At 46.9% G+C, this 15296-nt stretch overlaps 1 protein-coding gene across 3 annotated transcripts in view; it reads right to left on the minus strand.

Moving 5' to 3' along the window:
• Nucleotides 1-276: 276 nt before the first annotated feature.
• Nucleotides 277-15296, minus strand: part of DPYSL2 (dihydropyrimidinase like 2) — a 116027-nt gene continuing 101007 nt past the window's right edge. For all 3 annotated transcript variants that reach the window (XM_079927782.1, XM_079927784.1, XM_079927783.1), the window contains exons 9-14: nucleotides 13715-13871; nucleotides 12900-13041; nucleotides 10714-10884; nucleotides 6019-6198; nucleotides 4730-4895; nucleotides 277-2797 (exon numbers count right to left, since the gene is read on the minus strand). In XM_079927782.1, the coding sequence (XP_079783908.1) occupies nucleotides 2706-2797; nucleotides 4730-4895; nucleotides 6019-6198; nucleotides 10714-10884; nucleotides 12900-13041; nucleotides 13715-13871 (908 nt within the window). In that variant the 3' untranslated portion in view covers nucleotides 277-2705. The remainder of the gene's footprint in view (nucleotides 2798-4729; nucleotides 4896-6018; nucleotides 6199-10713; nucleotides 10885-12899; nucleotides 13042-13714; nucleotides 13872-15296) is intronic.

Raw genomic sequence — 15296 nt, forward strand, 5'->3', positions numbered from 1 at the left:
ACACAATTCCCGACTTAACGTATGCAGCTCGATTCGGGAGGCTCCCCTGGCCTGTCCTGGGGTAGAGTCTATGAATCTCTGAGACTCAGGGCTCCGCCCAGAATTAGACCTCAGTGGCCTGGACAAAACCACCCGCAACACTCAGTGAAAACACTTGAATTGACACAGGCATCAAAACGAGGCCAAAGGCATCCAGAATCTTCCAGAAAGGGAAGTTCTGATGGAGGCCCGGGCCGAGCAGCCTCCTCCTTGAACATCTCAACACAGACACACCCGGAAACAACCACATTTTGCTTTATTAGGCGTTCCATGGTAATATAACACAGAGTTCTTAAGGAATAATAAACACGAGACTTGTTTTTTTTTACCATAATTATTTTGCCATTAAGACAGTGGTAACAAAAAAAAAAAAAAAAGGTACTCTTCTGGCTACACACATAATCAGCTTTAGCACTGAAAGTTCCTCCACTCGTGGGTCACAATCACAATTCCAAGGATTAAAAACCATCTATGATTAAATCCTACACTGGTTTAGAGCATCAGGTCACTGCAGTTATTCAGTTCTGAGACACGGTCAATTTATTTTAGCATTTACACATGACATTCATTTAACAGACACACAAAGCAAGCCAACAGGTAAACATGCTTACACAGCCTGCGGAAATCTTCAGGTTTTAAGTTGTTTGAAGGAAACAATCGAAACAACCGAAATGACCATCATGGAAAAACAGGAAGACTCAAGTGAAGAGAAGAGAGCTGCAAGCGTTTCTCAGAATTGAAACAAAATTTTTTTTCCGACTGGTTCAAATTCCCTCGAAGGGCAGATGAGAAGAAAAAAAGCAAATATATTAAGTTAACCAATTATTCTTTAAAAGTGCAATTTACTTTTAAAATAACAAACAACAACAACAACAACAAAAGAAACCCCAGCCATAACCCCAAAGGCAGAACATGTGGAGAGACGAGTGTCATGATGGGATGAGCTGCTTCTTGATGTTACGCTTTACAAAAGCAGATTTGGTTTTAAAAAAGCCTGCAAACATAACGTGGCTTGGGAGGACCTGTAAACACGCTTGGAAGGAGATGCAACAAAGCTCAGCTAAGACAGGGACAAGCACGAGGCAGCGAGTGGAAAGGGTCTCTGAGACCAGGAGAGGGCGGGGTGTGGACACAAGGTCGCCTGCGGTCTCTAAGGGGCCACTCGTCAAATTTACAAGGTTTTCTCCCCACAAGAGCTCTGACTCACAAAACAGATTTTTCCTCTTGCCAACTGAAATGGTCTTTAAGTCAAATTTCCCATGGGTTTCCCGAGGTTAGCAGGCTTCCCTATGTTGCGTGATGTCTTTCTAAATAATTGGACAAGAAAACAAATTTCTTTTCCTCCAAAGTGAGAAGCCCAGTGTGCTCTGGCATCCCCAAAACTACCTAGTTGGTAAGCATCAGCTCAGCACCTCTGAGCTGGTGGTTCGCTTGAGGCTGACTGGCTCCCTTGGGTGTTGGGCTTGATTTACAGATTTGTTTGTCTTTAGCCACTTGGCATTGCACAGAGGAAAAACTCTCAGGTCCTAGAGCCTCAGACTTCTTCAACAGCTCGGCACTGTCAGGTCTATCCTGGGCCCGCGTGTGACAGTGTGGATAACCTGGCCCTTTTCTGCACCTGGGAAGCATCTCAAACTCAATCGCACATCCTGGAGACGTGGGTGGGTAGCGCTGGTCTTATATGGACTAGGATAGCACATTACGATGGTTGCGATGACAAAGCTCCTATCTTTCCAGGCAGGTTCGTGGGGCCACAGTAAAATGGCGGACCTGGTCACTGGAAAAGACCACGGGGGATAGAAGGCAAAAACAGCATGTCAGAGACGAAGGCTGGAAGAAACACAAAGAAAAGCCAGACACGTGAAAATATCCATGAATGAAGAAGCAAGAGAGAGTGCAAGCAGAAGAGAGGTGAAGAGAGGAGAAGAGAATCCTCCAAAGATTTCATCTGCAGCAAAATCTAGGCCAGAAAGAAAACCTGCCCTTTATTAACAGTTGACCCAGAAGATGATGGAATGGCGGTGTGGACGCTGTACAGCCTCTCAGGAGGGACATGACGAGTCTGCCCACCACCCTGAATCAGCTTGAAGGTGACACGATTGCATCATTAGGATGTCCAGTTCAAACCCCTTGTATTAATATTGCATTAGACTTTCCAATTTAGTATTTAAAGAAAAACAAACCTCTCCCCCCCCTCCCCTGCCCACCCCACCTGCAGCCCCACGAAGAAAAATTTTCTAAATATTTAAAAAGAAAAAGGCAGCTCTGGGCAATTCACTTTATCTTCCCCTCCCCCCGAATGAAAAGGAAGATGATGCAAGCACAACAGAGGCTGGAGATGAGCAACACCCTCACTGTGATTTGCTTTGTTTCGCATGTCTGAGTGTTGGACGCAGTTCTGTGTACGGGCCTGGTGGAGAGACGCAGGTGTGATATTCGTAGATGTGTAGGGAGGTGGGTGACCAAAACTGGTGACTCCGGGTGAGGGACGGAGTGCGGGGGGCCCGAGAGAGGGAGCCCCAGGAACTGGCTGCCCCACAGTAACTATCACAGGCTCTTTAAAAAAAAAAAAAGAAGGAAGGAAGGAAGGAAGGAAGTCTCCGAATGTCCTCAGGTGTCCCATCCCCCATCCCTAAGCCGACGGCACGGCACGGCGGCCCTGAACTCTAGCCCAGGCTGGTGATGTTAGCACGGCCACCAGGGGGCGCCACGATGCGCTGGGTGGTGCGGCGGGGAATGTTGTCATCAATCTGGGCACCTGGAGACGAGAGAAGATGAGGGTCAGAGAAAGCTATACGGATCCCTGCTCTAAACCGAAATAACATAGCTTGGGTTTTTTAAATTAATTGTTATTGGAGTCTAGTTGATTTACACTGGTGTGTTAGTGTCTGCTGTACAGCACAGTGAGTCAGTTATCCATATACATACCTCACTCTGTTAGATTCTATTTGCATCTAGGTCATTACAGAGTATTGACCTATAGGGAAGGTCCTCGTTGATTATCTATTTTACATATAGTCGTGTGTATATGTCCATCCCAATCTCCCAATGTATCCCTCCCCCCTCCCTTTCCCCCTTCGTAACCATAAGTTTGGTTTCTACATCTGTGACTCTATTTCTGTTTTGTAACGAAATAACATAGCTTGGGAGAAAAAGTGTCAGGCCCATTCTTTGTCCTTCTAAAACCTCACCAAAAGTATAAGCTACAAAAAAAGGATGGGCCTCACGTGGCCTCGGAATCACACACTGAATAAAGCCATCCTTGTGGAAGCTAGTTGGATCCCATACCTAAAAAGTAGAACTATATGTAAAAGGACACTATATTTCAGGTTTTTGAGCAACTCAGACTACATCCTGTCCCTATTCTCAGTGATCAAATCGAGTGTGGCTTTTCCAGAGGTGCATTCTGTTCCCCTAACACTATCCATCCTCTGTGTAATCAAAGATAGGAGTCATGATATTGAATATAGAATATAGTTCCTTGTGCTCTGCAGTAGGACCTTGTTGTTTATCCATCCTATATATAATAGTTTACATCTGCTAGCCCCAAACTCCCACTCCATCCCTCACCCACCCCACTCCCCGTTGGCAACCACAAGTCTGTTCTCTATGTCTGTGAGTCTGTTTTTTTTTTAAGATATTGCACAGGGAACTATATTCAATATCCTGTGATAAACCATAATGGAAAAGAATATGAAAAAGAATATATATGTATAACAGAGTCACTTTGCTGTACAGCAGAAATTAAGCTCAACATTGTAAATCAACTATACTTCAATAAAATTTTTAAAAAAAAGACAGGCGTCATGATGGTCTTTATATTTCAATGGCCTGGTGAAAGACAGCACAGACTGTATCATGCCCATGTTACTTTACGGGAAAACTAATTTTCATTATTTTTAAATTTTTTGAAAATGGGTAATCTGTATATGGCAACTTTCTAAAAACCAGTATATCTGACAAGAAAAAAAAATGTATCTGCTTTACTGTTTCTTTAACCCACCATAAAAATTTAGATACGTATCTGTGACTCAAGGAACTAGAAAAGTAGGTTTTTAATCCCAGGCCAAATGAAATACTGAAGTTCAAGTAAGGAAGCTCTAAAATCTGGACTCTTCCCTCTCACCTCCCCTGACATCACATAGTTTATCCAGGCAAATAGCTAACAATTATCAAATGGCTTGATTCTAAGCATTTTACATGTATATGAAGTCATCTAATCCTCAGAACAACCCCATGAGGTAACTACTAACATTATACCCATCTTATAGGTGAGGAGACGGGAGGCACAGTTCGAATCTGGGCTACGAAGTTAAGCTGTTGAAACTCTAGATTCCACAAGCTGAACCACTACAGTATATTGCATACGTCGGGGAGAAGAGAGTCCTAAAAACACCACAATACCCTTTTCCACAATGGACATGATGCGCTGAAAAAATGTCCTCAAATATCCTGGGTATGACACACAGTGTACCCATCATGACATTATATGTGATATAGACTCGTGTCAAGATTCTGAAACCCAACCCGTCATCTGCTATGAATTACATCTCTGGTGAGTTACATCTTTGGGAAGAATAGGTCCATCATTCACTTCCACCACTTCTCCTTCTCAAAAGTGATCCCAGACCCACCAGCAACACGGAGCACAGCCCTGCAGAACTGGGCCCTGACCAAACCATAACCATACCAGACAAGCTGAATCCAGACTGATGCAGGTTCCGGACAGGTGGGGCCTGCTGCTTGGCCGGAGACGTCTTAGCCGAGGAGGCCGGAGTGACTGTCTTGGGTGTCACAGACACCTCACACACAGGTCCATCATACAGGCCACGAGGAACCCCTCTCAGCTCTGCCAGCTGCAAAAACACAAGAGCCCCTCGACTCAGGCCACATTCACAGAGGACGCCTCCCTGGCAACCCTCCTGATGGGGAAGGAACAGGTGCCAGGATGGGCCGGTGACATTTGGGGATGGAGGGCTTTCTATGGTCGGGTACAGCAGGGACAGATGTCAGCATGAGGCAGGGCCCCTGGCTCCAGGGCAAAGCTACCCCAACATGGGTCATATAAAAACTGATAAACAGTTCTTCCTATTTTCTCCCAAGACACTTCACCTTAAACCCTGCAGGAATTCCCAAACATGCTGTGAAGAGGATCTGGTCTCACGTTCAAGACCTGGCCCCATACTTACCAATCTTACTGTCCCTTTAATTCCTTTACATCCCTACCCCTTCCCTGCCTCACAGTCCCCAAGCACCAGTGCTGGAGACCGTTCACCACGTCCTGAATACTCTCTACATTTTCCATGCTAGTAACATTCTCTCTACTTAATTCCCTTGTCTCTCTTCTTTGACTTATCCAACTTCTACTTAACCTTCAAGATCCAACTCAAAATGCCCTCTCCCCATGACACTTTCCCTTAAGACTCCGCAGCAGGGCTTCCCTGGTGGTGCAGTGGTTAAGAATCTGCCTGCCAATGCAGGGGACACGGGTTCAAGCCCTCGTCCAGGAAGATCCCACATGCCACGGAGCAACTAAGCCCGTGCGCCACAACTACTGAGCCCACGTGCCACAACTACTGAAGCCCGTGTGCCTAGAGCCCGTGCTCCACAACAAAGAGTAGCCCCTGCTTGCCACAACTACAGAAAGCCCGCGCACAGCAACGAAGACCCAACACGGCCAAAAATAAATAAATAAAATAAATTTATTTAAAAAAAAAAAAAAAAGACTCCGCAGCAGCGGTTCCCTCCTCTGAGTCTCATCACACACTCCTCATGACAGCAGTCTCACTTCAATCTGGCTGGCTGCAGACATGCCTGGCTCCTCCGCTGGCATTCTGAACTCCAGGAATAAAAAGACTGTGTTTCCCTTATCTATGAATCCTCTGTATATACCTCAGTAGTCTGACTCAAGGTGCTTAGTGATTTTGCAACTGAACTTAATCCACGATAGGAACCACTCATAAGATCAGAGGTACTCACCCTGCTCCTTGCCTTGATACGCTTATAAACAAAGTCAGGGAAGGGCTTCCGGGGGATGTAGCGCCCAGAGCCTTCGGTGACATGAAGGGTGCCGTCTTCCAGAACAATCTTCCCCTGGCTGATGACCACCAGGGGAGAGCCACGGCACTCCATGCCTTCGAAGATGTTGTATTCGAGAGACTAGAGGAAGGGAACACAGTAAACTTCAGAATCCACCCTCCATCCTGGTGAGATCTCATCGACCTGGCGGCACCCATGACCCAACATCACTTGGACGAAAAAAAGCCCAGAGATGAACTCCCTCTCCTGACTGGCCACCCAACAGGACTTAATCTCTATGTCTTAATTCTGTCTAGAACATGGAATAATCTTTCCTACCTCTCAAAAATTTGCGTTTGTTCATTCCTGGGTTTCGGCACCAAAAAAAAAAAAAAAATTGGGGGGTAAAAATAATTGAACAGAAAAATCGTATGGAAAAGCAGGAGGGTTTGTAAATGCCACACGAATGTAAGAAAATGATGCCTCGTATTAGCGGTGACTTTGTTCTTACTAACTCAAGCTCCAATCAGGTTAAAATCCCAAGAAGCCTTCTCTGACCAAGTTCTAAATTTAATCTTGAAATGAGCCATCCACGAGTAGGTTTTCCCACTGGTTTGCCTGGATTTCCAATCTCTTAAGAGATGTGGTCAAGCTGACGTTCCTAAATGAAAGGACTGTGGTAACTCCAGAGACAGGCCTTTGATAAAATGTTTGAGGTTTAATTTCCCAACAAGGCAGCCATCCTTTTAGTTTCCAGCTTTTCACGGTGAAAGGGGGACGTATCCACGTGCCCTCTTGGAAACTATGTGGGGTCTCTGAGTGAGTTTGTTGCTGTGACAACAGGAAATAGGGGCACTACAGTCAATGGTAAAGCCTCAACTCCTCCACTGCTTCTTCCCCGGATTCCAGACGCCTGCCCTGCTCACAGGTACACGTGGCCGGACCTGGAGAATTAACAGGCAGCTCCATCCATAAAAAGCAGCTGGGCTTCTGGGGAGATTCAGACCAGGTTATCAGCACTAAAGAGTCCGTCTGTGACTAGAGCTGTTGCACTGCTATTCAGGGTAACAACCCCTGCCTGGTGCAGAGGCTGATGAGTATGGAGAAGCCCCAGGCTGGCTCTACAGCTCACATTCGACCAGTGGTGTTGACAGAAAAGGGCAACAGGGGGCTGGCAGCCCTACTCAGAGACTCAAAGGAGTAACGTGGAAGCTACTGAAGGAATGAGGGAAAGAGGCACCTGGGGGAGGGAAGGGGTCTCTACACGTGGATTCCCGGGACCAAATTCCCAGGACCGAAGTGTGTCCCCCCCAAGCTTTTCATCGGTTCTAAGACGCTCATCCCTGAAATGAGAATGTGTCTCACAGCACGTGGAGCTGCACAGTCAGTGTCAGCCCAGGCTGAACCAAGTCCTTCCAGGGAATTGGGGTCAGCTCTTCCCACTGGCCTGGGGAATGACCACACCGGGGCTGTCTTATGAGAAAGTCTCCGCCTCTGGTTTTTCTGGACCATTGCTGGATGCAGGACTCAGACCACCAACTTGCCTGACTCAGTTCAGAGGAGCCATTTTTGCCCTTTCTGCATCCAAGGCCAAGGTCGAGGAAGGCAATATTCTTTGCCACACTTTCTATCTGGCAGATCCACATCTCATTATCCCAAACTCAGAACGAGCTGGCCCTCGGCAGCACTATTTTTAAAGGAGTCTTGCATTAGACTCCTCCTCCTGGGTACGTTTTCTTTCACGGCAGCGCCTAAACTAATGGAATATCTTAAAATCAGTGACATCTTAGATCTGGTGAAATTCAGGAGTTGTGTGACTCCAGGCAGATCCAATTAATCCTGCCTCAGACCTTCAGTTTTTTCACTTGCCTCCCGTGCAAGGCTTATGTGAAAAGGACAACATAAGAAGCATCATATGGGTGTAGATTACCAGCAGAGAATTCGGTCCACTCTGAAATGACCTTAGAAAGGGTCATCCTTTAAGGGGTGAATCGAGCCCCATCTCTTCCATGTTCCTGCACGGCTGTCTATACAAGCTCTTGTGACCTACTGGAGTCATGGAGACAACTTTGGCCATGGTACCATCGGCCTGGGGCCCACATCCCAGGTCTGCTCTTGGCCAGCTGAGTGACTTTGGACAAATCCCTTGTACTGATCTGAGATCCAGCATCCTCATCTATGAGGGGACACGGCCCACCTTACAGAAATGATGCTAGGATCACAAGAAATAAAAGGAACAAAAGCATCTAGCCCACTACTCAGCACTAGGTAGGCATTTAGAAAATCCCTGATCGACTGTCTGGTTTTTTATTGCACTCTCCCAACAAGACTGCAAGCCCTTTAGTGTCGGAAGACATCCTAAGACGCAGACATTGAGTTTAGTTGCCTATAAATGACTGACCACAGTGCCCAGAAGAGCTTTGGGCCACCTCCCAGTCTTCAAAGATGGGGGAACCAGTCCCATGACTCTAAGTGACTTAAAATTAACAAGTTCAATGGTCAGATCACAGCTCGGGGCATTCAGAGCCTACTCTGCCCAACTGTGAGGCACTGAGCCTTCATCACTTACCACGTAGAGACATTTTTAACCTCTATCCACATAGGTTTCCTAAAATGACTCATCTGGCTGGATGCTTGGCAAATCCAGCAGAGACTTAGCAACAGCGCTGTCAACAAGAGTTAGCTAGCTACTCCAAATTAAAGTTAACTAGCCCCATGGTAGGAAACACTGTATCACACGGGGAAAGCCTCTTGCTCGCGTCCTCCCAGATAATTAAAGCTGCACAAGCATGCTTAGTGTGGGCTCTTTCAAACAGGTGAGGATGGGCAAGAGGCACTTCTAGAAGCCATGATTTCCTATATGGGGTTGCCTGGGGGTAAAGCCAGGGCAGTGCTACTGAATGTCCAGAGCAGCATCTGTCTTCTCAAATCATCACTCCTTTACACCCTGTCTTGCGCTGGGTTAAGAACTCCAAACGCAGGCTCCCTAGCTAGGTCATCTGCAGCTTACACGATGAGTCCGGTCTGCCCTTTCCATTACCTCTGGGGAGGGGGACTCTGGAAGGGAGGAGGAGCATGTTGTCCCTCTAACCCTGACCAAGAGGCTGCACACGCAGTCTGGCAGGGAAGAGCCCTGGACAATTTTGGGTTCTAATTCTGGCTCCACCGCAAAATAGCTATGTAATGTTAGACTGGTCCCTTAAGCTCTCTAAGGGTCCGTTTATTTATCTTCCCGATTGGGATAATAATACCATCCCTTTATTGAGAAGGCCAAATGAAAGGGTAAATGGAGCTGTGATGCTAAATGCATAGGAAGAGATAGGTTCACCAGGCAGGTCCCTAGGACCCCTGCCCATAAAGAAGCCAGTTCTGGACCCCCGGGAGGTTATGATCCAAGTCACAAGTTGGTGCGGCTGTAAGGCTCTGCTGCGTAGCTAAGCCAGCCAGTGTGGAAGAAGGGAAGAGCCAACTATTAATACTGAGAGCCGAGCAGCCTTCCCTAAAGGCACCCACCATCCTGGCACCCACGGGCGCCAGGGCACCTCAAGCCCCTCGGCCCAAAGGAGAAAGAGGACCGGGATTTGGCCAAGAGTCCAGTGCTGTCCTGGAGAAATGCCAGAAGCCCAGCCCTGAGCTGGCCCTTGGAGGAGGTGTCGGGACTTGCTGGCCCAGGCCACCTGGGGTGGGCAATCTAGAATCAGATTCCCCATTGAGCAGGCTTTCAATTTAGACCTTGAACTTGAAGAGCCTCTTCATTCACTAAGAATTCACTTCAAGAGTCATACGGGTTTCTGACATAAAACACTCTGTCCTAGGTCCATTTCTTTTCCAAAGCTCTCCCTTTGTCCTTGGCCTCTCAGTATTAAACAGACACACACAATTTTTTCTACGAAGAACCAATGGTACCTACACCTCTACCTAATGTCCACTGACCTCGCAGAATCACAGGACACCCAGGGGCCTCGTCTAAGCTCCTCATTCTCAGCTGACGAGCCTGAGACATGACATGAGGTCACCTGCCCAGGGTCCCATTAACAAGACAGGGCATCCCCAATCTCCGCAGTCTAGACCGAAAGGCAAGAGACACCCCAGAACTGCAGATCCTAAACTCCTAATCAGAACGGCTGCCAGAGTATTTCTTCTATTTCTTCAAAGTCAATTCATTCCTTTAGGACATAAGAGCATCTGCCTTTTAGGCTTTCGGACGACAACACTGACATGAGAAAACAGTTGCTTCAAAGAATAAAAGTGCCCAGTGGGCATCTCGGGAGTGGACATTTGAATGTTTTATTTGGATCCCTTGCACCAAGGGACGCCATGAGAGGTGCTGCACCAAACTATTAAAATGGAATGCTGCCTGACTTCTAGAAGCTTCTGATGTGCAGGCATGACGCTGGAGGCTCTGAAGGTCCATAGATAGAGACCTCTATCCAGAGAGAGGCCATCGTACTCCAAAGTGGTAAGATTAACAGTCTTATTGACCTCACTAACGAAAAGGAAAGAGCTATTTTTTCTCAGTAAATTGCAAGTTATAACATCCTGGGGAAGAGTTCTTTCCTATCACAGCGAGTTCTTTTCATAAATCCTGAGGACTCTCCCTGCCTCTGTCCCTTTCTGTGACTGTAATTCGTTTGGACGGGGTCTACGTGGCCTTACACTGTTGTGGGTCTTGGCAGAGACGGTTTTCACGCTGTCAGGGTCCCAGATGACCAGGTCAGCATCGGATCCCACAGCAATGCGGCCTTTCCGGGGGTAAAGGTTGAACACTTTGGCTGCATTGGTACTGGTCACGGCCACAAACTGGTTCTCGTCCATCTTCCCAGTGACCTGAGGAGGACAACACACACATGCACAACACGCACACACACAACGGAAGCAGACTAAAAAGTTGAAGGGTGGAATACTACTTAGCCATAAAAAGGAACACACTTTGATACACACAACAACTTGGATACTAAAGGCATCATACTGAGTGAAAAAAACAACCTCCAAAGGTCACATACTGTATGATTTCATTTATGCAACGTTGGCAAAATAACCAAGTTATAGAGATGGACAGACCAGGGGTGAGACGGAGATTCTTCCAAGGGTTAGGGGTGGGTGTGACTACAAAGGGGCAGTAGGAGAGGGGTCTCTGTGGTGACGGAGGACATCTCTATCTTGATTGAGGTGATGGTTACATGGATCTACATATGACAAAATGGCACAGAACTATACACACACGTTGCACCACTGTCGACCTCTGGGTTTGGATATCACACTCTAATTATGTAAGATGTAACCATGGGGGAAACTGGGTGAAGGGTACACAGGACCTCTCTGTCCTATCTCTGCAAGTTCCTCTGGATCTATAATCATTTCAAAGTAAAAAGTTTAAAAAAAAATTTGAAGGGGTTGCAGGGCCTCTTCAGGAAACATCATTTGGCTTATGTCCTCTTCAAAGATATAGGCACAGACCTTGTAGGCCAGCCAACATGCGAGTCTCAGCCGCCCGTCCCGCAGCAAACCCTGGGTGCCAATCACACTCCCCATGTCCTGCCCCCCACCTTCTCGTCTCTACCACTTGCGCCTCATGTCCCTTTAAGTGCAGAATTTGAGGAGATGAATGCATTTCTCCGAGTTAGGAAACCTGCTCTAAATGCAACAGAAAAATGGCCAAAGGAAATGAGCAGGTAGTAAGAGGGAGAGAAAAATACAAATGGCCAAAAACATACAGAAGAAATATACACTTTAGTCAGTCACTGAAGAGACTGAATGTAAAACAATGAGACACAACATTCACCAATCAAATCGGTGATACTTTGGGTTTTTTGATGATAACACCAATTCAGACCTGGTAGGAGTAACTGGGTAATGCCACATATTGCTGGCAGCATACAAATTGGTGCAATCTTTTTGGAAGGAATTTTGACAATATATATCAAAAGCCTTAAAAATATGCACACCCCTTGACCCAGCACTACCACTTCTAGAAGTTTCTCCTACAAGCATCATTAAAGATGAATCCAAGGATGTAGCTATAAGGGTGTTCATCCCAGTAAGAAAATCAGAAACAACATAAGTGACCAACCAAAGAATTACAAATGAATTACAGTTCAGCATTAAGATGGAGGTCTGCTCTTAAAAACCAAGTTGTTCAAGTATGTTTAAGGATGTGGAGACGTTTTCATGCTATAGGTTTTTTAAAAGATAGGCTGCAAAATAGTATTCCAGTCACACACTCACACACACACACACACACACACACACACACACACACACACACGTGCAATCTCTCACTGGCAAAAAATGAAAGACATTTGCTAAAACGTTCATTGCAGTTGTATCTGAAATAGGGTGTCATAAGTGATTTTTATTTTCTTTTTGGAATAACGATACACAGTTTACATAATTGAAAAAATTCATTAAGAAACAGAAAACCTATTGTTATTACGTTTTAAAATAGTAAAAATAAAAAAACCCACAGATTCCTTAAAGGTCAGGACATGTTCAAAGCAGGCTGAGCCCAGAGAGTCCAAAAGACCATTTTAAGGAAACTGAGTCCATTTCCACGAGTGGATTAACTAAGTCACCAGGTTGCTAAGGAAGCTTTTTCTGGACTGATCGAAAGAGTCATATGGTAAAGACTGGTTTTTTCCAGTCTCTACTGGTCCACAGACGATAATGGTGACAAATACATATGGGATACTTAGGAGGAAATGACCTCTGAGGAGTGGTCTTAGATTTCTAAACCTAAGAAATATTACCACACAAGTTCCAGTTTCTAGAATTCTCTCAACTGCCGTTTCCAGTCCTGCATGAGGCCCAGGGCCCTCCCCCTGTGTGAGACCATCGCCCCTTACCACAGCCTTATCCCAGATGACGGACATCCGCTCCTCCGTGCCATTGGTGCCTTCAGGGATCAGGGTGAAGTTGTCCTTTCCTACGGCCTTCTGGGCAGTGTTGAAGGTACAGTGGGCACTGCCAGTGACCTGGAGATCTCCACTGGAAGGAAAACATACCACTGGCTTTTCACTAATCTTTGACCTCAGATCATCATTGAATGTACTTTTTTTTTTTGCGGTACGCGGGCTTCTCACTGCTGTGGCCTCTCCCGTTGTGGAGCACAGGCTCCGGACACGCAGGCTCAGCGGCCATGGCTCACGGGCCCAGCCGCTCCGCGGCATGTGGGATCTTCCCGGACCGGGGCACGAACCCGTGTCCCCTGCATCAGCAGGCAGACTCTCAACCACTGTGCCACCAGGGAAGCCCCTTGAATGTACTTTTCAATGGGCCAGGCCACTGAAAGTTTTTGACTTAACTGTCTTCCCCTCAGGAGACAGGAAATTTGGGAAGCTATGGCCTGACGCGGAAGCTTCATTCTAATGCTGTGTATCTACGTCTAGTTTGTGAGGTATCTTACGAGTGACACTGCACCACAGTAGAACCCTTTTGCTACCTCATTCATCCCCTTTGGTTGACTTTCAAGATGGCCCTGGTTTTTACCCAGAATTGCCCCCAAAAGCGTCAGGGTGACAACCCCCTGCTGCCGTCTGGCAATCCGAGTTTGGAGAACGAGGTCTCTGTTTGCAAGTTTGCTTCTGCCCACCATGTTGGAACCCGCCGGTCAGCTTGGTGCAAGGGAAGACCAAGAACGGAACAAGTCGCCAACACTCACCACGACAGCAAGGAGTTCAGAAAGTCCGGAGTGGTCGGGTCGGGGCTCAGGGGCGGGGAGGTGACAAAAGCAGCAGCCTTGGCCCAGTTCTTGCTCCAGTACTGGGAGCCGTCAGTCCCCAAGCTGGCGGTGATGGGCTCGCCATACACCACGGTCCCTGACAAACAGAGGGCAGAGCTGAGCGCTGTGCAAAGAGCGGGGAGGAAACCACCACTGCTGGGACTCACTGCCTGCCCAGAGGCCATGGCTCACGGGCCCAGCCGCTCCGCGGCATGTGGGATCCTCCCAGACCGGGGCACGAACCCGCATCCCCTGCATCGGCAGGCGGACTCTCAACCGCTGCGCCACCAGGGAAGCCCTTCTTTTTCTTTAATTTTTATTTTATATGGGAGTAGAGTTGATTAACAATGTTGTGTTAGTTTCAGGTGTACAGCAAAGTGATTCAGTTATACATATATCGATTCTTTTTCAGATTCTTTTCCCGTGCAGGTTATTACAGAGTATTGAGTAGAGTTCCCTGAGCTGTACAGTAGGTCCTTGCTGAGTACCTATTTTCTACATAGTAGTGTATGTATGGTAATGCCAACCTCCTAATAATCCCTCCCCCTTACCGCTGCTCTTGTAACTCAACCTTCTCCCGCTAGGGGATCCCAAACATTTCCACCTCCTGTTCTGTTGATTCCCGAATCTATTCACAATCTCCAGCTCAGACTGCATTCGAACACCCAATCCCGAGCGCCATCTAGACTCTTATTTGGGGTGAGGCAGGGCACCTCACACTTGACCTCACTGCTCACCAAAACATGCCCCCTGCTCTCCCAGTGTCTCCCAGCCCTTCTCCCAGTGTCCAGATCTGGTTAATGAGCTGAGAAAGGAAACAATACGTGACATCAGTGGGATGAAGCATTTCAGAGCAAGTACGCATCTCTCCACACCTGCCCAAGAGACAGCCTGGATCCCCGAGTCACCACCCTGAGGGTCCCCAGATTCACAGCAGACTTTGTAAGAGGGCAAAGGAAAGGACTTTGCACACTTACGTTACTGAGATTTCAGAGTTTGCAGAAGCCTAGCCTAATGCAGTATATTGTCAAGAAAGAATGCTGATTTCCTGATGCTTAAATCACGTCCTCTTCTCTATCCACTCATGTCCAAGCCAGAAAATTGGGAATCATTTATATCCATCGAATGCCAATGCTTTAATGCCTTAAATGCATCCTTTCCTTTCCACTCTGCATACCTTCCCTTAAAATCAGGACTTCCTCATTTCTCCCCAGCTCACCTCCTTCCCCACCTCTTCATCCATTCTCCATGGCTCTTCCAGAGTGATCGTCCTAAAACACAATCTTCCCGTGTCACTCTCTTGCATAAAATCCTCCCAAGGAGCCCTTCTGACTTCAAGGATAGAAACAAACTTCTCACTGAAGCATCTCATGCCTTTCATTGGCCGGCCTCACAACAAAACTGGTCTCTTCTCTACCATCATCCAAAAACTCCATCCCGTCCTCCACTCCAATAATCCGATAATCATTCGGTTTTAAATTTTTTGATTTTTCAGACAAAGACAAATATCATATGATATCAC

The sequence above is a fragment of the Stenella coeruleoalba genome, assembly GCF_951394435.1.
Source record: "Stenella coeruleoalba genome assembly, chromosome: 7".
NCBI lineage: Eukaryota > Metazoa > Chordata > Mammalia > Artiodactyla > Delphinidae > Stenella > Stenella coeruleoalba.